Source organism: Patagioenas fasciata, chromosome 18 (assembly GCF_037038585.1).
Source record: "Patagioenas fasciata isolate bPatFas1 chromosome 18, bPatFas1.hap1, whole genome shotgun sequence".
NCBI lineage: Eukaryota > Metazoa > Chordata > Aves > Columbiformes > Columbidae > Patagioenas > Patagioenas fasciata.
Genome location: NC_092537.1, coordinates 131,563 through 153,229, shown reverse-complemented (window position 1 = coordinate 153,229; position 21,667 = coordinate 131,563). Strand labels below are relative to the sequence as shown.

At 45.2% G+C, this 21,667-nt stretch overlaps 2 protein-coding genes across 11 annotated transcripts in view; both read right to left on the bottom strand.

The window, feature by feature from the left end:
• Positions 1 to 16,783, bottom strand: part of FASN (fatty acid synthase) — a 37,726-nt gene extending 20,943 nt beyond the window's left edge. Inside the window, exons 1-14 of the mRNA XM_065852750.2 lie at positions 16,252 to 16,783; positions 10,342 to 10,488; positions 9,348 to 9,500; positions 7,883 to 8,056; positions 6,843 to 7,043; positions 6,275 to 6,397; positions 5,474 to 5,589; positions 5,116 to 5,250; positions 3,106 to 3,565; positions 2,565 to 2,752; positions 1,635 to 1,824; positions 1,155 to 1,249; positions 608 to 742; positions 110 to 313 (exon numbers count right to left, since the gene is read on the bottom strand). Of these exons, the coding sequence (XP_065708822.1) occupies positions 110 to 313; positions 608 to 742; positions 1,155 to 1,249; positions 1,635 to 1,824; positions 2,565 to 2,752; positions 3,106 to 3,565; positions 5,116 to 5,250; positions 5,474 to 5,589; positions 6,275 to 6,397; positions 6,843 to 7,043; positions 7,883 to 8,056; positions 9,348 to 9,500; positions 10,342 to 10,468 (2,301 nt within the window). The 5' untranslated portion in view covers positions 10,469 to 10,488; positions 16,252 to 16,783. The remainder of the gene's footprint in view (positions 1 to 109; positions 314 to 607; positions 743 to 1,154; positions 1,250 to 1,634; positions 1,825 to 2,564; positions 2,753 to 3,105; positions 3,566 to 5,115; positions 5,251 to 5,473; positions 5,590 to 6,274; positions 6,398 to 6,842; positions 7,044 to 7,882; positions 8,057 to 9,347; positions 9,501 to 10,341; positions 10,489 to 16,251) is intronic.
• Positions 16,784 to 17,809: 1,026 nt separating this feature from the next.
• Positions 17,810 to 21,667, bottom strand: part of CCDC57 (coiled-coil domain containing 57) — a 28,842-nt gene continuing 24,984 nt past the window's right edge. For all 10 annotated transcript variants that reach the window (XM_071816339.1, XM_071816340.1, XM_071816338.1 and 7 more), the window contains one exon: positions 17,810 to 20,288. In XM_071816339.1, the coding sequence (XP_071672440.1) occupies positions 20,065 to 20,288 (224 nt within the window). In that variant the 3' untranslated portion in view covers positions 17,810 to 20,064. The remainder of the gene's footprint in view (positions 20,289 to 21,667) is intronic.

Below are 21,667 nucleotides of genomic sequence, written 5' to 3'. Positions count from 1 at the left end.
TTCTCAGAGCCGAAGGGCGAAGCAGCACTCCCCTAGTCCGCAGACCCTCCATCCCCTCCTGCAGCAGCGTATCAATATAGTACCATACTGACACAATCAAACACAGTACCTGTAAAAGAGCATGCGGAGCAATTTCTACTACAACAGCATTCTCCGGAATATGCTTCAGACCTTCGTGGAACAGCACAGGATTCACTAGGTTGTTCACATGGTACTCTGCAGAGGAATTCCTAGCCAGATCACTCTGCCACTGAGACTCAGGGATAGATGTGCTGATCCATCGTGCTGAACGAGGTTTAGGGTGTGGAATGACCTACAGACAAGAAAGGACAGAAGGAAGAGTTACATGCCACAGATAACCTGTAAGACAGGCAAAAGCAAACAGTGCCTCCTTTTTGCAGGCCATTTTTCTCAGCTCAGTTGCTCAGAACATCCTTCTGATTGAGACCACAGAACTTCAAAACTTAGGTCTCACAGAAGCCTACATGCTCTTCAAGAGACTTCCTTCTCCTCCTAAAGAAAGGAACCCCCTTAAGTTCAGCATCACCCATACCCAAATCCAGGTGTCCAAGCGCAAGCCACGCGAGTCATACTTTGCCAACGTTACCTTTTTCAGGGCACTGAGCAGCGCTGGTGCAATAGATGCCATGTAGTAGGAATGAAATGCAACTCCAGCACTGCGCACCTCCTTTGCAAATACACCATCCTCTTTCAGTTTGGCTACAAACTCATTCACCGAGTCCTAAGAATAAGAATATAAGTGAACTAAAAAGAACAGCTCACAATGTATTTGCAATCTGTAGGAGTCACTGTACCTCCCCCATGCTCTTCATCACTTCCCACTTAAGAAGAGCCATATCTGGAATGAGGTTATTGCCCTTCTCAGTCTTGTAATTTGTCACTCATTATGCCCACGGCTATAAGAATATTCAGCATAAGAGATCTTTTACTACTAGCTTACTGAGGCACTAATATCACTTCCTCTCACAGAACATTTACATTTATACAAAGCACCATGTTCTCTCCCACCACTTGAATCCAGCTCCCCCTTTGCAAGCAGCTGAGCTTTAACTCAGCTTCATGCTTTCTTCAAACCAGAACTTCACGGGTCCCAATCACCAGACTGGGATGCACCACATCAGTTCCTTGCTCACCAGAGGCCCCGAAACAGTGACAGTATCTTCAGAGTTGTGACAGGCTGGTACCACACTTGGAGGACAGCGTTGCTTACACTCTTCCCACGTCAGACCTGCAGAAGGAAGACCTCAGGAGAACACAAGTGCTTCTAGCACTGAGCGTCATAAGAGGAGGCAATCTTAACTACGCAATCGCTGCACTTAATTCGTCATTTTGCAAAACCGGGAAGGATTCCTAAAAGAAAGATGGACATCCTCCCTTTCCCCAGAAGTGATTCTGCAAAAACTAAGGATATTTATCTCAGGGCTTACTGTCATTATAACAACTTCGATATTTAACAATCTGTTCCACGTCAGAAGAAAAAGAAGAGGCAACAGTAGCCAGAATTCTAGACATGATTGTCTCCTCCAACACACTTCAGAGCCCAATTTCATCACAATGCCACAGAGCAGAGATCAGGCGTACTTGTACCACTCTTTTGGTAAGAGTATACCTACCAACAGCAGCCATTCCTCCTGGGGGCAATTTGGCCTCTTTAACGCATCGTCCCCGCCAATAAGCGGCAAGAATGGCTTCTTCATGACTTAAGGAGTTATCTGCATAGCCACAAGCTAGTTCTCCCACTGAGTGGCCCAAAATCCCATCAGGTTGCAGACCTGCAGCCTTCAGCATATCAATCTGGGCAATCTGGAAGGAAAAGCAGGATCCGTGATTCCATGCCAGAGTAAGCAGGCGGCAGGCCCCAGAGGCACACAGCAGTAACCGAGCACCTTACAAAAACGCCTTTTCCCGCCTCCCAAGTGTAGCTCCAGCCTCATTTCAAAACAGTCCCAAGAATTGTTATTTGACTCCAGTATTGTTTGGGCTTCACCACTAGGTAGCGTTCCACTAAGAAGCCATTTTCGACAACGGGAGTTTGCCAAAAGCATGTCTGTACAAAGTTATATGCAAGATCAGCTTTCCAGATCACTTTAAAAGCTCCACCTCCAGTTTAAGGAACAAGGAATCCCACATTGACACTCAGAATTCAAAAAGACTTCATTTAGCATCGTTTAGTTGGTTTCCAGAACAAATTTTAGATGTCATTCCCTGGAACCTTATTCCTTGGCACAAGCGTTTACATAAAACTTAAGATACTCCTTAGTCTCTTAAAAGGACAAACTGCCCCACATACACACACAAATATACACGCAAATCAGTTTAGATCAGTACTTGTGCAAGCATCTTGCAAGCAGCAGAGCCCAAAACTGTCAAGGGTAGAACACACTCTGTCCTATCAGAGGGATGTTTCTAACAGCTGTCATTTGCTGATTAAACAAAACAAGCTTCCATTAATTGGTATACAGTGTTACCAGCCTGACACACTAGCAGACCACACTTATGGGGACTGAGTCCACAAATTCCTCCACCGGTCATTTGGGTCTTACCTGAATAGCAGCTAGTCCAACAAATGCGTGGACAGTGTCATCAAAAGTGTTCTCATCTGCTTGCAGAAGAAGATCTGAGACCTTTAGGCCTGTGGTCTTCAAAGCCTCATCCGAGCGCAATATAGACTGGCGAAACAAATCCAACTTCATGAGGCTCAGGCCCATACCTTTCCACTGTGTCCCCATGCCTGCAGGACAGACAAGGAGAACGCGACCTTTAGGAACGCTCCATAGAAGGAACAGGCGTCACACACTTGCTCTGGCAGTGAAAGAATTTCATGTAAGAGCAAAACATGCATTTCTAACATCCTCTAAATTAGGCACCGCTTTCTATTTTCCTGGACTTTGCTATCGTCAGAAGACAGCAAAGTTGGAGAATTAGATAGAACACAGGAAACACAAGTCTCCTAGACATATCACAAGGCTGCAAGATATTTCTTCATGCTAGAGTGGAAAACAATATTAGAGCACAGAATCCAACTGCTCAAGCCCCAGATCTATACAGGAATGCAGAGGTCTGGACCCACTGCTGCATACTTACCTGAGCAGATGTACCAGAGTGGACGACCAGATGCTTGAACTTGCTGAACCTCTTTTATGTCACTCTCAGTGCCAACTAGTGTGTAGCCCCTGTAGGGCATGGAGGATACAGGAACTGTGGAGATATCATTGAGCAGGCTTACAAATGGACTGCAGCCTCCATGTTTTCTACCCTCTTGAATTAGTATTTCCACAGCTTCCTGGGTTCTGCCACAAATTTGAACCAGTCTTGGTATCTTGCATGTCTCCAGAGGCTGGCATTTGTTCCCATTTGGCCTCAGAATGACGTGAGCATTAGCACCTCCAAAGCCAAAAGAGTTGATACTGACAAGGCCACCTTTCACTGGCGTTGGTTTACAAATGACCTCCAAAGAGCCATCTTGTAAGGCAGGAATATCTGGATTTGGAGTATTGAAATGAAGATTTGGGGCCCACAGCCCATGCTCCAGCGACAGAATGACCTGAATTAGAAGAAAAAAAAAAAAGTGTTCTTGTAACAAACATTATTTTCTTGTCATTGTTTTACTGTAAATGACCACGTAGCACACACTAAAGCAGCTCTCTATGTTTGGGTAAAGGGGCAATTCGGAAAATAACATTATTGATGTTACTGAGGTAGTACCTACTTCACCTAAGTGAATTTCAGCTCCATGCAGGAAGTCAGCAGTGAAGCTGAGGGTGGTAGTTTTAAGTTTAGCTTCCAGACCCTTTCTAACTGGAAAGCCACACAGTCTTGCTGGAAACCCAGCGTCTCTACTAAGAATATCGCGTCTTTCCCTGCTTTCAGATCCTGTCCCTTCATCTCTCCTCAGTCACACGCAGCCAACACAAGGCTCTTCGTATCACAATGAATGCTTCAGCCAAACTGAAGCAGTGGTAAAAGAGACTGCTTCTTGCTTTGCACCCATTTATTGGTTTCTTGATCCAAAGAGAAGGAAGAGCAGACTGGTCAGAACCAGCAGAGCCAAAGGGAAGTACAGAAATGGCATGAGAGTTAGAACAGCTGTGCCAAAAAAACAAGGGCTCTCTTCTCTCAGCAGCATCTCTACAGCCCATGACACTGAGCCCATGCTCCTCTGTGGCACAAGTCCAGCAAACCACAGACTACAAGATCAGTTGCAAACACTCGGTGCTCCGTATGTTCCTTCATCCCCCCAGATGAACAGATACTGGCTTGGCAACTGTTCTTCCAGGTTGACCGTCAGACACGGCAGCCCACCTGAGAAACCCGCCAGCATAAGCGCGTGGTTTCAACTCCAGTCAGCATGTTTAAAGTTGTGGTGATTCAAGTATTTTCATGCGCGCTGTCCTACACCTACAATACTGCACACTAGCCTCATTCCAAAGAGCTCACCTGGCTTCTTGCCAACACAAAAGAGGAAGAGATGATACAAGAGATGATACATCCCTGACAAACAGCCAGAAGGATCAGCTACTCTTTTGGCACTGAAAGCCCACACTGCCTCTTCCCTTTGGCCATTGCCAACTATTTCAAACATTTAAATCCCTCTACTTGGATGCCCCTCAAACTCAAATGACTTACAGTAGGGTTCTGTTGGAAGGTCCAGTGTAAGTATAATCAACAAAGCCATCCCAAAGCCTTTATTCTGAACAGGGTCATGCTCCTGTAGAATTCAGTAGGGAAGGGAAACTAAGGTGTGTGTGCATGCATGCACTTGTGTGTGCACACAGTGAAGGACCACCTGGGCATTTGTGTCCAGCTTGCAGAATAGCAGCCTGAGCTTTCAAAAGTGTTTGCAGGTGAAGCAAGAAGTGGATAATTAATGAGAATCACCTGAGTTGTTCTCATTACCAGTGAACATCTTATCCTGGATCAGTGCAAATTTTCCTTAAAACAAACAAATATTAAAACAAACAAAAAAAAACAGAAACCACACACACACACAAAAAAAAAAAAAACAGCAACTCAACAACAAAACGCCACCGCACCACACGCTCACTGTTGTGTTCCCCTCCCTCACCCGGTTTTCCTTCTCAAGCCATCTGTTACCTTGGCTAACGCCGCAAGCCCAGAAGCAGGCTCTGGATGTCCCATGTTTGACTTGGTTGATCCAATCAACAGTGGCTCTCTCTCACACTGACAGAAGACATTTACAATGCCATTTACTTCCTGTGGATCTCCAACCTAGTGGAAAGAGAATCAGAATGGTTATTAGCTAGCATTTCCAAAACCCACCACAAAAGAGAAATCTGAAAGATTAAGGTGTATGGGAAAATCTAAAAGTGGTGAAGCAGTGCATGGTCTATAACCAGCAGAAGGTAGAGATGTATTTCATTTGGGGAAAAAAAAATAAATCTGGCAAGTGATGCAAGGGAAGAAAATACAAACCCAAAGGGGCCATGCTGACCTTGGTGCCTGTCCCATGAGCTTCAACATACTCTACTTCTCCAGGATTGATACCGCTTTCTCTGTACAAAGAGCTGACCAACTGCTGCTGCATCTCTCCAGATGGGAATGTCACACCTAGGACCAAAATTGTTGTCAATTCCTCTCTCTTATCAGAAGCTTCCTGTCTGACTTTACTACCCTTTCAACTGCTTGGGGTCACCAGGTCAAACAAACAAAACAAACCCCACCCCAAAACCAGAGTGTGACTTTTTCAGGATTTACACCAGTGTCCTTAGCACCAAACACAACAAGCCCTTCAAGCTCTTTTGAAGAAGGGCAGAGGAACCAGAAATGGACATAAACCAATGAGGTAGATTAGCATGGAAAGATACTGCTTAACGGAATAGCAGGAGGTGTCTAGATCAAGCAGAACATGTGAAACTTGGTGTCTCCATAACTGCAGAGTGGAAGAAATGGGACAGCAGTAGGGAAAGAGCTTTACAGTCATATCACCACCTACATTTCTACCATCAGTGCAGAAGTTACTGCAGAGATGTCCTGAGGAAGGCTAAACTAGCAACAGGTTATTCCTGTTATCTGGAGAGTAGAAACCACCACTTATCTCCTTCAACTTCTTTACAAGATAGGGTCCTGAATTTTGTATTACCAACACAGAAAAAGAAAAAAATTCAAACCAAAACAACAATAAAAAGCCTTCACACATCAAAAGAAGAATCTCCCAGCAGCCTGGTTTTGATGACAAAGACTCCAGACTGAACAGTTCTGTAGGTATCTCACTTTTCAGAGGCTGAAGGCCTACCTTGCTCCTTAAAGCCATCAGTGTTACTTCCAGCATTGACTATTGTGGCATAGATCCGCTTAGCCATAGATCTCTTGGTCAAAAGAATGACAACAACAGCTTCAGAGCGACAATATCCGTTTCCTGAGACAGAGAGAGAAGAAAGAGTCACTAATTCTGCTCTGGTTTGAAAAAAGTTGCAAAATACCATGCAGTAAGACCACCTCACTCCTGAGCTACCACTCACGATAGATCACTTACAGTATGACATCCATTTTTTAAAAGAGAAAAAATGTCCTAGAAAGGCTCAATGCTTATCACAAATGACGATATAAAGCTTCCATCAAGAGACAGCTATTTCCCTGTCCTCAGTGTCTGAGGAAAAAACCATAGCGTTTCTTCCCTGCATTTAGTTTTCCAGGTTCAATGGAACATACAACACAGATTAGATCCAGGGTATGTCCCAAACAGCGCAACTACAAACAACGATGAGGCGAGCTCTTTGCTGTAATAGAAGAGTATGCGGTCACAGACTCCACAGTAAGTTCCTTGCATACAACATGATGACCTTTTGTACTAAATGCCTTACCTGAAGCATCAAAAGCCTTGCAGGCACCATCGGGACTAAGCATACCCAGTTTCATGAACTGCACAGAAGTGTTTGGTTTAAGCAAAACGCTGACCCCTCCTACCAGGGCTGCACTGCACCGTCCATGACGAATTGCCTTATAAGCGTTTTCCATAGCAACAAGACTAGAGGAGCAGGCCGTATCAATAGTTATGCTTGGTCCTTAAGGAACAGAAAGGGAAAACAAAAAAGCTGGTTTTTACTGTTTATTTCCTACAGTTGCTATCCAAAGACTACAGAATGGGATCACAAGAGAAAGGTATTGAAAAAACAGTTAAACATGAGTTGACTCAGAAGACAGCAAGTAATCCTGATACAATGGGAGACCAGAACCACCATCTCTGCCTGCTCACTGGGTGACAAGGGATTAAAAAGGTGGAAAAAATTGCAAAGGGTTTGGATTTGTTTTCCCCATCTCTGTCTCCATCAAAAAGAGATACTGTAGCTTTACAGGCAGGTCTCATCTGTTTCCCCATTTTCATCAATAAAAATCCCTTCCCCTTCCTGGTGCTACTCACTATCTCTGTACCCTGCTGCTCTTCAGAGCAATTCTCATCCTGCCACCCTCTTCAATGCTACGCTCGGTTCAAGTTGTGTCTATGTCTTCAAACACTTCATTTTGGTGGCTCTCCCACTTCTTTCACTTTACTCAAAAAGAGCTAATTGTTCCAGTCAGTTTGTCTCTGAGCTAGCTGACCTCTACACAGCTTGATAGCAAACAGCCTAAAGGCCAGAAAGAAACTGACATCATCATAATCCTTCAGGTGAATACCAGCTATGTCCATTAGCAGCAACTGAGTTACAAAGCCTTACAATTAGTCTTATTACACATCTAAATTTTCTGCTTCTCATATTGCCCCCTTACAATAGTTGCACACTGCTTTCTCATCCAAAAAGGGGTCTACGTCATCATATCCATCCCATTCCTCTACAGAAGCTGTGGTACAATTCTGCTCAAATAGCAACTGCTGATCAGCATCAACAAGTTTGGAGACGCTTACCTGTGAAGTCATAAAAGTAGGAAATCCTGTTGGCAAACATAGAACGCTGGCAGCCAGTCATACTGTATCCCAGAAGCTCTTCTGGATCTTGGCTAAGGGCTTCACCAGCTTCTGATGCACTGGCACCAACCCACACACCTGTGTCTGTGCCGCGGAGAGTGGCCGGATTGATACCTGTGGGGATATTGGAAGGCAGATTACAGCAGACAAACTTATGAGGGGCGAACTGGGGAGATATTGGGTATGCTAACAGCAGTTCACGAACTACTACTTACTGTCCCTTTCTGGCAGGCCTGCAGCATTGCCCCCTTACCCATAGTCACCTTTTATCTGTCTCAGTTTCAGACCTTACAAGTCTGCCTGCAGAGTCCACCAGAACTGCGGCAGTGGCTTTTGGCCAGAACATACTGTGCCCAAAGACTGCTCTTCAGCTTATCCAGGCATTGCTAGAGTCTTGTGTAAGAAAAGTGTACAGACTATGAAAGACACAAACTCTGATCAGATAAGCTAACAGCTGACTTCTGGTGCAGAGAAAAGGAGCAGACTGAAAGGGAGAAAAATCACAGCACTTGGAATGTCACGTGCGCATGTGAACATCTGTCTCTAGCCACACACAAAGCCCAGACCTGGAGTACAGGACAGAAAGGGCAATTCTTAAGCACAAAAGTCAACAATCAGAACAAGAAAAAATTCTACCCTAAAAAAACCTCAGAGCAAGTTAAACTTGTAGCAATCTCTGCTGTCTCTTCTTTGTGCTTCAGGAGTCCAGGAGACAAGCAGAATATTCAAGCCTCCTGGCTGAGCCTCAGTAGCAGAGGAGCACGTGCTAATTTTAATAAGTCAGTAGTAGTGAGGTGGTTCCAACTATTTCCCCATGTGCTCCTTATGTTCAGACATGAAACCGGATAACATGAAGACTAGACTTCTTAGCTCTGTGGGTAAGTAACTCAAAAGCTCAAGACACTGGCAGCGATGGAGGAAAGAGTCTCCCATTCCTGAAAGCACAATTCCTGGGCAAACTTTATATAGAAGCAGATCAAATACCACAAGTATTCCAGGAACCTGGGAAATACCAGGCTATCTGCCATTCTTTAGACCATGGATGAGAACTATAGCCAAGTTATCCTATGCATCCTTTTGCACTAAGAATACACATTTAACAAAGGGATCTATTATGAAATATTAGGGTAGACCACAACACACAGGCTCTAGAACTGCTGGCAGTTTCTGTTGTATTGGTTGTACCATAGGATGCAGGTAGAGATTTGCTAGCTATCAGTGGAGACTTCCTGACCTGAGTTCCAGAGAAAACAGCTTTGTTCTAACCCCTGTACCTGTTCTTTGGTCTCCTCTCTAATGTAAGTCTTTCTCTCCTTGGATATCTCGTCACACAGGTGCATGTTTGCACCTGCTGCACACAGACAGTACAGCACAATTCTCTCTCTTCAGTCATTCAGGTGCTTACCTCCGTCCAAAATAGCTTCATAAGAAACTTCCAATAGCAAGCGAATTTGAGGATCCATTGTATGCGCTTGTTTGGGGTGAACACCAAAAAAGGATGCATCAAACTTGCTTATGTCCTTGAGCTTTCCATTTCTCTTGGGCAGTCCATAAATTCCTGAGAAGAAAAAATCAACACTGAATCACAGAATACATCAGTTTTGAAGCAGCTACCAGCTGAGATAAAGTGTAGAATGACCACAGCTGACTCCTGATTACACATGAAACCTCACTTCCCTGATGCAGCACCCGGAGTGCTGCATGAATACCTACCTACCCATCTCTCCGAATCTTATTTGAGAATACTGCAGTAACAAAAACAAGTGTCATTTTCAAGACTCTCCCAGATACAGCAACAAAAGACATCTACCTAGTTTAAGCATTTTTGCTTTGGCAAGTTTTATCAAGCACATAAGCAGAGTTCAAATCAGTAGTTCCAGCCAGTCACCAGTTAACAAAAACCAAAAGCTAGTTTTCACTTCTGCAAATCACGAGCTCGAACTGGATAGACATGTGCCAAACAACTCAGAAGGACAATCAGGCAGAAAAGGACATCGTAAAAAAACAAACAAACAAACCCCACAACCCATAAATCAAAAGAATGGAGTCCCTGTGCTACTTCTGAACCCAGGAAAATTACAGAGCTGTCTTACTGCCACAGCTATCAACAGCAAGCACAGCATTTACGTTGCCTAGCTGCCCTGTCAGTGTGTTCTTTTATTTGAAGTAAGCTATATGTTATTTATAAGTTACTACTGCATGGGACATGACATTATAAAGTAGATTGCATGAAACCTTCATAGAAGTGTTATGTTCCTGAATTTCCAGATGATATATCAGAAGACAATTCAGAAGCTCTCATAGGGTTTTGCATGGGATAAAATCTTTCCTTTCATAAGATAATCCCTCCAAAATGCTCCAAACTTTGGGCTCCAAAAGGAAAGACCACAAGCACTCACCTGGTTTCCACCTCCGATCATCCTCTGTGACCATATCAACTCCATTAAGCAGGTTTTCCCAGAACTCTTGCAAGTTCTCTGATTCTGGCAGCTTTCCCGCTATGCCTGCAATCACCACGTCCTCCATCTCTTAACTTCTCCCTGTTGCTGAGACCCATAAAGGAGCAAGACTAGTAAGATTTCACACACAGAAGGAGAGTCTATGTGTCTCTTGTCCTCCTGACAGGTTGTGACAAACAAGCATATTTGCAGGAGAAACACCCACGCAGGAACAGCCCATGGAGTCTCCACTTAAAAAAAACCCTCCCAAATAATCAATGGTCCATAAGACGCATGGGGACAATGAAGACGAGAAAACTCATCCTGAAGGAGTGTCGGGCTCCAAGAACCACCAGTTTCTACATGACAACTAGAAAATTAACAGGTCCAGCTGTACCAAATGCAGAGCCCCTGGGAAGGGAGCAGAGAACTAAGATTAACACGCTGGAGCAGAGGTGGGTGGAGAAATTATGAAATACATATAGTAAAATACATAATTACAAGGCAAACCTACAGGTAGCAAAACAAGTTCTACGATGATTCCAAAGTTAAATGCTAACTTAGGAATCAATAATCAGAGAGTTGGTTGGAGATTAAAAAAACCCCAAACAAAAAAACCCCCACCATATACAGAGGAGAAAACCCACAAAAAAGCACAAAGATTACCCTACAACTTAGCATCATTTTAAATACCCAAACCAAGAAGCAAGTTTTACATATAAAGTGTTTCCCAAGTGGACCCTCCACTGCCACATGTTTAGAGGACCGGGAATGGGCAACTGAGCACATGTGATAGAGAGGGGTGCTTTAAAATAAGAGTTGGCAGAACAGATCTGGATTCCAAATGGGATGAAAAGTTTTGCTGTTCAAGGAATGTGCATTCTAAGCCCCAATCTCAAACACCACAAGAAAGCATCACACTGCATAACACAACATGGCAGGCCACCTGTATAGATCACACCACCAAATGATATCTCACAGACTACAGTCATTTATTTTCTATTACACTGAAAATATATTAACAACAAAGCAGAGAGAAGGCAAGTTAACCTGATATTTCAGTTAAGTTCAAATTGTAATTCATAGATCCTAAGTAGGCAAGTCAAAGGAAGGGGGGGAACCATATATATATATATGTGTATATATATATATTATATATATACATGTAATTTTTAACATACATATATATTAACAAAAATGTGGTTGCATGAACAAGAGGTAGTATGCATTCACAGCACATCTTTAATATTTCTGGTAAAGGCAAAATATCCTTTAGCGTTAATGTGTGAGATTTTTAAGAAACAAACAAAAAAAAATCACAAAGAAAATGGGGTATTCAAATAGCTAAAAGTCTGCCTGAATAACTTTCAAAGAAAGACCTAACATTTTATTTCCATCATAGACTATTCTCCACAGTGCCCCTAATGGGTACTCCGAGGTAAGCACCTCAGAGCTATTTTCCCAGCACAGGACATGTCATTGTTTTTGCGGTTTTACAGCCTCTCTGTTTGTGATGCTCCCGAGCAGAGCCCGGCCCGCTCCACCGCACTGAAGGCACCGGCCTCCTGCCGCCAGAGCAGAGCGGGGCGCGCACGGGGGCGCGCTGAGGCCGCCCAGCCAGAACGCCTCGCCACAGGGGCTGCCCCTTCCCTCCAGCCTTTGTCTTCCCTCCAGCGGTTACCTGGGTTCAGCTCTGAGCAGTAACTCTGGAGTGATGCAACAAGCAGCACTGAAGCAGAAGAGCCGACCATTACCTCCCCCAGTCCATCCCTCCTGGGAGCAGAAACAGAAGTGCTCCCAAAAGGACACCTTAGGTTTCTCAGTCTTACGCTAAACACCCTGACAACAGAAGTTCTGGTTGGTGATTTAAAAAGGGAAACACTAAGGGCCAAATGTGCAAGGCCCTGACTGAGAAACTATTCCCAAAACTGAAGTTGGTAGAAACAGGCCCCGTTCACCTTGCTCTGCAGAGAAGCCTGTCCGTGCTTCCACTCACGAGTCCCCTAAGTCAGCTGTATTATTGTCATCAGTACCGCACCTGGAAACGCAGCCAAGGGCCACAACCCCACTGTACCTGCAGCAGTTCTGTTCTGGGGCAGAGAAGAACAGATCTCAGGCCTGAAGCTCACAACCTAAGCATAAGATTAGATGTACAAGGTGGCAATATGATTACGATTCAGTTTTATGTCTCAGCTCTTTGGGTGATGATCTCTAAGGAGAGAAGTATAGCTTGTATTTCAGGGGGGCCGAAATGTCACTTCTGGGATTGATCCTTCCCATTCCACTTCTCTTTCCCTGGAGTACAAGAAAAACTCCATCCAGGTATGGCCAATCTTCACAAAACATTATTCCAAGACAGTGAAGTAACAGAATTTATTGACAAAGCAAATTTCGCCAACATGTTGTGAATGTAGTTGAGCAAGATTGTGTCAAAGGCAGAGAAAAAGACGCTGCAGTAATCAAAATGCAGAAGAACAAGAGCCAAAAAGTTAATTTTAGCTGGGTGAATGGGTAGCAAGAGCCACAACATAAGGAATTTTATACACTAAGAACTGGAAATATTTAGACTCAACACAAAGGGCACCAAATACCTACATCTAACATATGGATTATGGATTTAGCAGCAGGCAGTGGAGATGACTTGCTGTGGAAAACAAGAGTGGGAAGAGAAAAAAAATCATCAATATTAAGCCATGCCTGATTAGGCAGTGATTAAAGCAGATGTTTCGGCTACCAGCATCTTTGGTCTTCCTTGACAGATAATAAGCAAGCAGATTATTTTAGAGTTTGGCTTTACTCCCAAATGGTATACTGTAATATTTTTGCTATATTAGAGACTTTTTTTTCTGTAGATCTTTCTTAGACTACACACAGTACATTGTCAGTTCTTGAACTATAGGATGCAGCACAGTTCAAGAAAGCAAATTATTTCTACAGCTGTTTTAAAAGAGATCGGACTACAGCAAATATACAGAAGAGATTGTTCCTACCACACTTGATGAGCAAGATGAACAAAAGCAACAGGTCAAAACAGCAACAGATCTAACCAGGTATTTCACATCTGGGTTCCTGAGTTTACCTCGCGGTTTTGCCTGAATGAAATTCGGTGAATTCTTCCCAGACAGTTTGCATTTTTATCTGAGGGGAAAGGGGGTCAGCGAACACCGCCATCCCCAACATGTCTGTCTGACAGACACCTCAGTTCCGCATCAACTACCACCTCTCTGGATTTACACAATATTTTTTGGCAACGATATTATGTTGCTGACTCATTCAGTCTGTGACTGGTAATAACTAACAATCCCTCTGCTATTATTGACTAGTAACAACTTTCATCACTTTATACCATGCTCTGCTTATCTTCCTCCCACAGGAGCCACTTGACAAGGTTGGTTTGTTTACTGATGCCAGTTCCTTTCTCTGTGTCACAGCTTCTTAACCCTGTTCTCTATGCATTGGATACCTATTGGTGTCACATTAGCTTAACCCTATTATCAAACTTACTCTTAAGCTGAAATACTGTTCTCCACTGCATTTAAAACACTTGCTTTTCAGTACCTCACTAATACAGCACCAATAACAAATCAAGAAGAAAAGTATTAATCACCATTTTCCAACATCCTTGGCAGCTGTTCAACCTTTTTTTAAATATCACTTTATCTACTGCTTCCCTACAAAAATATCTCTGTGCCCATTAATCTTGTAAGCTCTTAGAGGGGAAAGACAAAGACAAGAAAAATTACAAAGCGAAGGTAAAATTTGATTTCTTTTCCCCCCTCATACCCGACTTGCCAACTGCGGAGAATACTTTTCCTGTTCTGTTTGCAAAGAACAACAGATAACACTCAAACCCCATTTTTGCCCGATGCACAGTTCTCTCCTCTAGACAGGAGCACATTGCTTATGTTCGTTTCACTGTTATTTTGACAGCCGCCATCATGGTGGGGCAGACCGCTCAAATCCAACTCTGCTATTGTCTCCAGGCAGTCCAAATCTTGATTTTTTTTTTTGTGGTGCTCCCATTACTGTAAAATGAAACATCCATAAATTCATAGCTTCCTTCAGCACAGATAGTGACAAAAGGATTGCTTTATAGTTTTTCAGTATGACTACATCGTAATCCAGGTTTCCTAATCTCTGATTATCACTTCTAAAATTTGTAATTAAAACTGTCATTACGTAGGAACTTCACTTGCAAAGAGCCATAAAGTCTGCCACCAAAGAAACCTCTACAGAAATAGAGACAGACACAGGCTGCTTTTCGTTTTTTGAAAGCATTTGGATACCATCAATTTGTGTTCAATAGCTTTGATTTAACAAAGACCTTTAACTGTTTCTGTTTCAAGGCTGGATTTGTCCCATTGACCACAAGACAAATGAAAAATGGTCGTGTTTTCATATTTAAAATGCACTACTTAGCAGGAAACATAATCTGGTTCAGAGTTGTTATTTGAGGGAAGCAGGTTAGATTTTGCTTATGGTATTAACACAGCTCTGTTGATTCCCAAATGGTCAGAATTGATTTGTACAAGTATTTAAGTCCCCAGTATCATTATATCACGTTTATAAAATATCTGTTCACAACTGCCCTCCACGTGTGGCCCTCATCCTCTGAACTCATGCACTAAACACAGCTTTTCATAATGTATTATTATTTTCAGTTTGTTCCAAGAAGAACAGAGGCTGCAGGAGAAGGCGAACCCTTTTTTGTGTGTGGTTTCAGGCTTTCCTCTTCATTTTTTTTAATGCAAGACGCGCTCCAAAGCCCCCAACACTGCCCTCTGAAGGGGTATGCAAGTTAACATACCCAGCTTTCATACCGCCCGTTTCAATTTAAGCACTCAAATAAAGCTTTTAGCTAGGAAAATATGCATTCATTATCTCAAAAGGCCCTATGCCAGGGAAGGAATGTGGAATAAAAACCAAATAGATGAAAAAACAGCAGAGGAGAGAAGATGATAATCACATTCCTGACAGAATCACGTCATCAAATCCAGACTTGTGTATGATCAATGGGCTATTTCATGTGGGCTGTCGGTTTATACCGAAGCGAAAAAAAAAAAAAAAAAAAGATGTTTTGCAGCATATGCGGCACCTTTTTTGAGGTGGTTTCCTCTTACCTGACAAGTCACCTTTCGCAATAGTCAGCGCTGAATCCCCTCCCTACGCGCTCCCTCCGCCTGCCACGCTAGTGCCGGGACGCTGCCCCGGCCCCGCCGCCCGCCCCGAGCAGCCTGCGAACCCCGGGGACCGCCCGGCACCGCGGGCTGCGGCAGCGCGGGGCCGCCGAGGCCGCCCACCCCGCGGCGGGCGCGGCCCCTCGCTACCCGCGGAGCCGCTGCTGGGGCCGGCGAACGGCAGGAGGGCTCCCGCCGCCGGCGCCGAGGCTGCGGTGCCCCTGGCCGCGTCCCCGGGCGCGCCCGGCCCGGCGGCGAGGGGTCGCGGCGGCATGGTCCCCGCCCGCTGCCAAGATGGCCGAGCGCCAGCTCCACAATGCAGCCGCTCAGCCTCCCACCGCGCCGCCTCGCCGGGCGGGCAGAGCGGGAGGCTGCGGCTCGGTAACCAGGCACCGAGCTGCCGGGGGTTCTCCTCGGCACGGCCGCGCTGGGCCACGGGACAGCGACCCACGACAACAGGGCGCGGCGACCGCGGCACCGGGCCGCGGAACCTCGGCGTCCCAGCCGGTCCCAGGACCCCGGCCAAGCCCGCGGGGCCCCCGCCACCCGCCCAGCGAGGCGCGGGCGCAACGCGTGCGCTGCAGAGGGCAAGATGGAGCCTCCTCGGCGCGCCCGCCGGGCGCAGCGGCCCACGGAGGCGGGAGCGGAGGCTGCTGCTCCCCCCGCCGCGCCGCATCCGCTGCCGTGCCGGTACCTGCACAGGGGCGGAAGGCTTCGTGCCGCGAAGTCTCTAGCGCCGGACCGGGCTGCTGCGGGGTGGGCTCTGCGGATGGACTCGGGCGCTGCTGCGGAGGCCGGGCTGCGCACGGCCGATGCTCCGCGCTCTCCTCACTGTCTCCCTCTAGCTCCCACCGCTATTTAAGCAGCCACCACCTCCGGCGGCCACGCCACATGGGCTGACAGTTTACTCCTCGTCGCAGTCCAATGAGAGCCGGGGCAGGACCGCCCCGAGCCGGCCCCGGGGTGATGCCAACCCCTGCCCGCCGGAGCCGCTCCAGGGGAGGAGGGGGCCTTGGCCAGGCCGGGGAGGACCCAGGCGTGCCCTCGTGCCCGCGGCACCGGGCCAAGCTCTCGCTCCCCGCCCCGTACTGCAGGCCGGGCGCTGCGGGGGGCGTGTGGCTTCGGGCCGGCCTGGCCGCGGGTGAGGCAGCGCCGACCCACTGCGGGCGAGGGCCGGTTCGTGTCCCCCCCACCGCCCCGCGGGTGTGCTCGCTTCACTGGGGAACCGCTGCCGCGCCGGCACCACGGCCCAGCGGGGCGCGCGGGCGCCGGGCCAGCCGGGAGCGGGTTGCGGAGCGCCCGCGCGCGCCCGCGGCGCACAAAGGGACGCCGGGCTGGACGCGCAATCCCGTGCCGGCAGCCAATCCGGAGGCGGGAGCGTGTGGGCGGGGGCGCGGCTCTGCCAATCGCGGGCTCCGTGGGTGTTGCTAGGCGATAGGGCGATGTGGTGACGGCTGAGGGGACGGCGGGGCCGCCGGAGGAGCGAGCAGCACCCGGCGCTCTCCGGTCGTTCACCCCGGCGGAGCGCGGTCCCGGGGTTACCACAGGGCAGCGGGCACGCCGGACAGGGATGCGCTGCCCCGTGCTCGGGCCTGTCGCGCCGCCGGGACCGGCAGCAGCAGACGGTTCGGAGGCGGGGACCAGAGACTCGCTCCTCGGCGCGGCCGGGTACGCCCGCCCTTCCAAAGGGCGGAAAAGTGGAAGATCACTCTGCTTGCAGACACTTTTTATCCACTTTCTCGATAACTTATACTCCTTAAATTAAAGCCAAACAGTAAACAGAGTTGATTTTTGGTCTCTGTTTCCTATGACTGCTATTTCAATACCAAAAAACCCATCCCGCCTGTCGGTCGGCAGAGCGTGGGCCCAAGATGTGAAGAACCCGCAGCTGTCCCCGCCTGCGGGTCCCGTTCCCACCCCCGCCTTCCCCTGCTGCCTCTGGTAGAACTCCTGCCTTTATCCACGTATTCCTCAATACTGGAGTAGCTTTTTAGCCTTTTGATAAGGGCAACAATCAGCAACTTACTCTGTTCCACCTTTTCAGTACTCAGTGACTGGCTGGAATTCTCTTTTTTATGGTCTCCCCTTTCTTTGTACAATTCAACACCATCCACAGTTCTACCTTGTCACCACTCTTTCTCATCTCTTTTTTAAGAATCAATGCCCACTTTTTAAAATATTTTGGTCACAAGAGAAATACATGAGAATTTCCCCCCTGCATTTAGTACACAGCACAACATACCCACACAGAATCCAAGCAATATGTTCTTTAATGTTATTATGCATAGTTCCTCAATTATCAGCATACTTATGCTACCTTCTTACAATTACACTGAAACAAATGTACTATGATTGAACTACATTTTTTTTTTTTTTTCCCTGTTACAACTAAATCAAATTGAACACCCAAGAGCTGTCATCGCCCCTTACCTACAACTGCCTTAAGGAAACCTGTTTCTCAGGGAAACTGCGTTTCTGGGAAGAGAGGTCTGCATGACCAGGCACGCCAGGTCACATAGTGGGGGTGAGGGTGGAACCAAACAACCACAAAAAACCCAAAACCCCCTCAATCAAGCAAACAAAAAAAGCCTAAAAAACCTGCAAAGAAACCTACACAAAGGCATTTCTGAAGTCTGCAGCCCATGAGCTAATATCCACGATATACAGAAGGAAGAGCAATGTTTTCCAGGCTCAGATGTAGTGTTATTTAGATTGTGGGAAAAAAACTGCTCTTTTTCTAAGGGCACGCTCTGTTTAACACCTGTAAAAGCACAGTCTCCTAGCACTGAAACACTGTGTATCTCCACGTTCAATATTAAACATGAAATTGCAAATTTAGAAAATATTTTTTCGCCATAATCTACAACTATTAATAACTTTGGAATTTACACACTGTTTTCTAGAAACAACCAGTGAGAGCTGTAGCTGGCGCGATCTGGGCCAAGATTCCTGTATTTGTTAGAAACCGCTATGCTTTGAGCTACAGAAAGAGCTCATTCAGGGCCTGGTTCAAGGGAAGGCACCATGTTGTTTCAGCTCATGAACAGTGTTACATGTTGAATCCAATGACAGGATTTTCAAGTAATTAATAGATTTAAAGAGAAGCTCACAAGGTCTCTCAGGACTCATATTGATTTGATAACATGTCAATGAAATTTATTCCAGATTTAGCACCATAGCACCTTTGCATTAAAGCAAAACATTTTCATCAGGAAGTAGAAAGATAATTATTCAAATCTTCAAAATCATTACTAGCACGTTGTCAGATGCCAAAGAGCAGCTGCTTGCAAAGAGCACCAGGAAAGCGTTTCTAAAAAGAAAAGCGCTCATGGGTAAGTAGCTCTCTTCCCTCATTAATCCTGTTTAGATTTCATGTTTTTAGCAGCAACTGAGAAATATGAGTCACTTGGGTGATCCCACTCACAGAACCACTCGGGTGGGAAGGGACCTCGTGAGGTCTCCCTTGTCCAGCCCCTCCACTCGAGGAGGGGCAGCTGGAGCAGGGCGCCCAGCCCCATGTCCAGTGGGGGGTTGATATTTCCACAGATGGGGACTCCAGAACCTCTCTGGGCAACCTGTTCCAGCGTTTGACCCTCCCCACAGTAGAAAAGGTTTTTCTTGCGTTTTTTATGTGCATTTCCTTTACTTATAGTAAAGTTCATCACTCTAGTATCCCAAGACAGTTCAGCATTACTGGAAATGTTACAAAAAGACACTGATTACTTGTTTCAATGTCTTGGTGTGTTCATAACTATATAGATATCCCTCATTACATCACAATTCATTCAAGTTTTCTTTTAGTTTCATCTGTTGTAAGACTTATTTCTTACAACGCTTCTGTATGGTTTTAAGTGTTGCTAATGAATGTGCTTTTCACTGCTTCGAACTCTATGCAATCTCTTGCTAAAGAAAAATCTAATTACTGGTGTGGCAACAGAAGTTTAATATACTATTAATATATTAATATATAGTATATTAATATACTATTCCATGCTGTCTAAATAAGCAGAAAGAGCTACAGAAGATGAGAAAAAATACAGATTCAGGTGTAGCCTTTCCAAAGGCCTTTCAAGTAGAAAAATAACTGCACAGGATTAACAGTTGCATTATTAAATATAAGAAAGCAAGTAGGCTGAAGCATCCCTCTTATAAGCTTAAATCACATCTAAAGTTTCTCAACAAAATGTTTGCTAAAGACCTGCAAATGCTGCCTGAAAGGCACGAGGCTTTACATACGTATTGACTGGGCATTTCTAAATCCACAATGCAAGCAATAAGAAACGTATATAATTAAAATAAGTATTAACAGTGGAGACTGTAATCTCATAATGTACATAGATTAACCCTTTATTTTAGGGTTCACAGTATGAAACAGGGTATTTTTTATCTTTTCTGGCTGCAACCATCCCAACTCGACATACAAAAATCAAGCTGATATTTAGATCTGATTTATAGATTTCAAAGTTAATAGCAAGTGTGGACCTGGAACTTGCTGCCAACAAAGAAATCAGTCTTTAATATTGTAGTTGCGGATTTTTGTGATGTTAGAAGGGATTTTTGGTTTTATGGGATGAGGACAAGATGAATTCCTGGATTTTAACTTCTGCTGAACTTCCAGCCTGGTTCCTCTGACTGCCAAATCTGAACCTGGTACTTCAAGTTCATCCTTGGCTTTGATATTTTGCTGGGATTCTTCAGATTGCTCAGTTGAACATAGAACTTCACACTCCACTGGTCAAGAGAAAGAAAGAAAAATACTTTGTTGTTATGTTTGTATTTAATTATGAGACTCGATAGCTGAAGACAACTGGTTTCCTTTTTTTCTCTATATTGCTGCCACAGTGGCACATTGTCCAAGTCTTACTTTGAGCAACAGAACAATTGCTGCACATAGGAGGCATGAAACCATCCATGAAGGCTTTCTATGCTGGCAGTACAACACACTGGCATCTCCTCCTCCATCCTCACTTCTTCTGTAGCTGTTCCTTCTCCATTAGCATCAGACTGCTTAAGAAAGGGGAGAGGCGGACAGCTGGATGGTCAGAGCAGCTGTCCCAAGTCAAGCACTACCTACTTGTTCAACTTTTTTTAAACATCACATTTTACTAGTTTACCCTTCTCTCCATTGTGAGAGAACATCCATGTCAACCAAGGCAATTCCAGCACACTGGCCAACATGACACAAAGTTAGACCTACCTGCTCCCGCATTGTGAAACACTGATAAGTACCTGGTTGCAATAGCTTGATCTGTTTCAGGAAACCACCAGCAGCCATAAAAGCTGTAGCAAAACATGTTTGGACATGCGTGATCCAAAGGGCTCAAAGACAAGTCCGTGTGCTTGACAAAGCTGCACTGCTACCATTATCGTTATCATTATTATTATTATTATTATTATTATTAAATCTTCTCTCGCAGAGGAAGGCATTTACTATGCAAATCTTAACTTCTGTTGTCTAAAATACCTGTGTGTACTAGAGAGGACTAATTCAAAAAGTAACATCTTTGGCTGGGAAGTAGGGAGATTGGTCTTAATACTAATTGGAGTCCATTCTGTAGCCTCTTGGATAATTATCTGAAAATCACTATCTTCATCTAACGGAACTTCAGTCTTATCACAGGTTTAATTAGGTGAGATAGGTGAAACTAGTCAATCACAGTATTCATTATAAGCTACAGGTAATATTTACAAGTGCTTGGCTCCAGACTCTTAATCCTTATTTTTCAAGGCACCTCTGAGATTTTATCTATAGATTTTCTATGGAGATCCCAAGCAGACAGCAGAAGTCATCCTAATACATCTGCAATAACACACACTACAGCGTTCTAGCGCGACAGGCTTCAGCCCCAGCTACTATTGAATCACACAGAAAGAGAGGTGCACAAACTGACAAAGATAATTTAGCAGGATAAAGTGAATTTTCATAGTCAGCAAAACATGGTAGAAAGTCCAAACAAAATTCATGGAAGTAAATAAAAAATACTATATAATTATGGAATTAAGTAATCTATTGAGGGTTTATAGCTCTATGCAAAGCATGACACTGTGGCTGCTGTCAAAACATGACACTTTCCAAATAATTTTAATGCTCAGGCTTAGCTTGAAGCAGC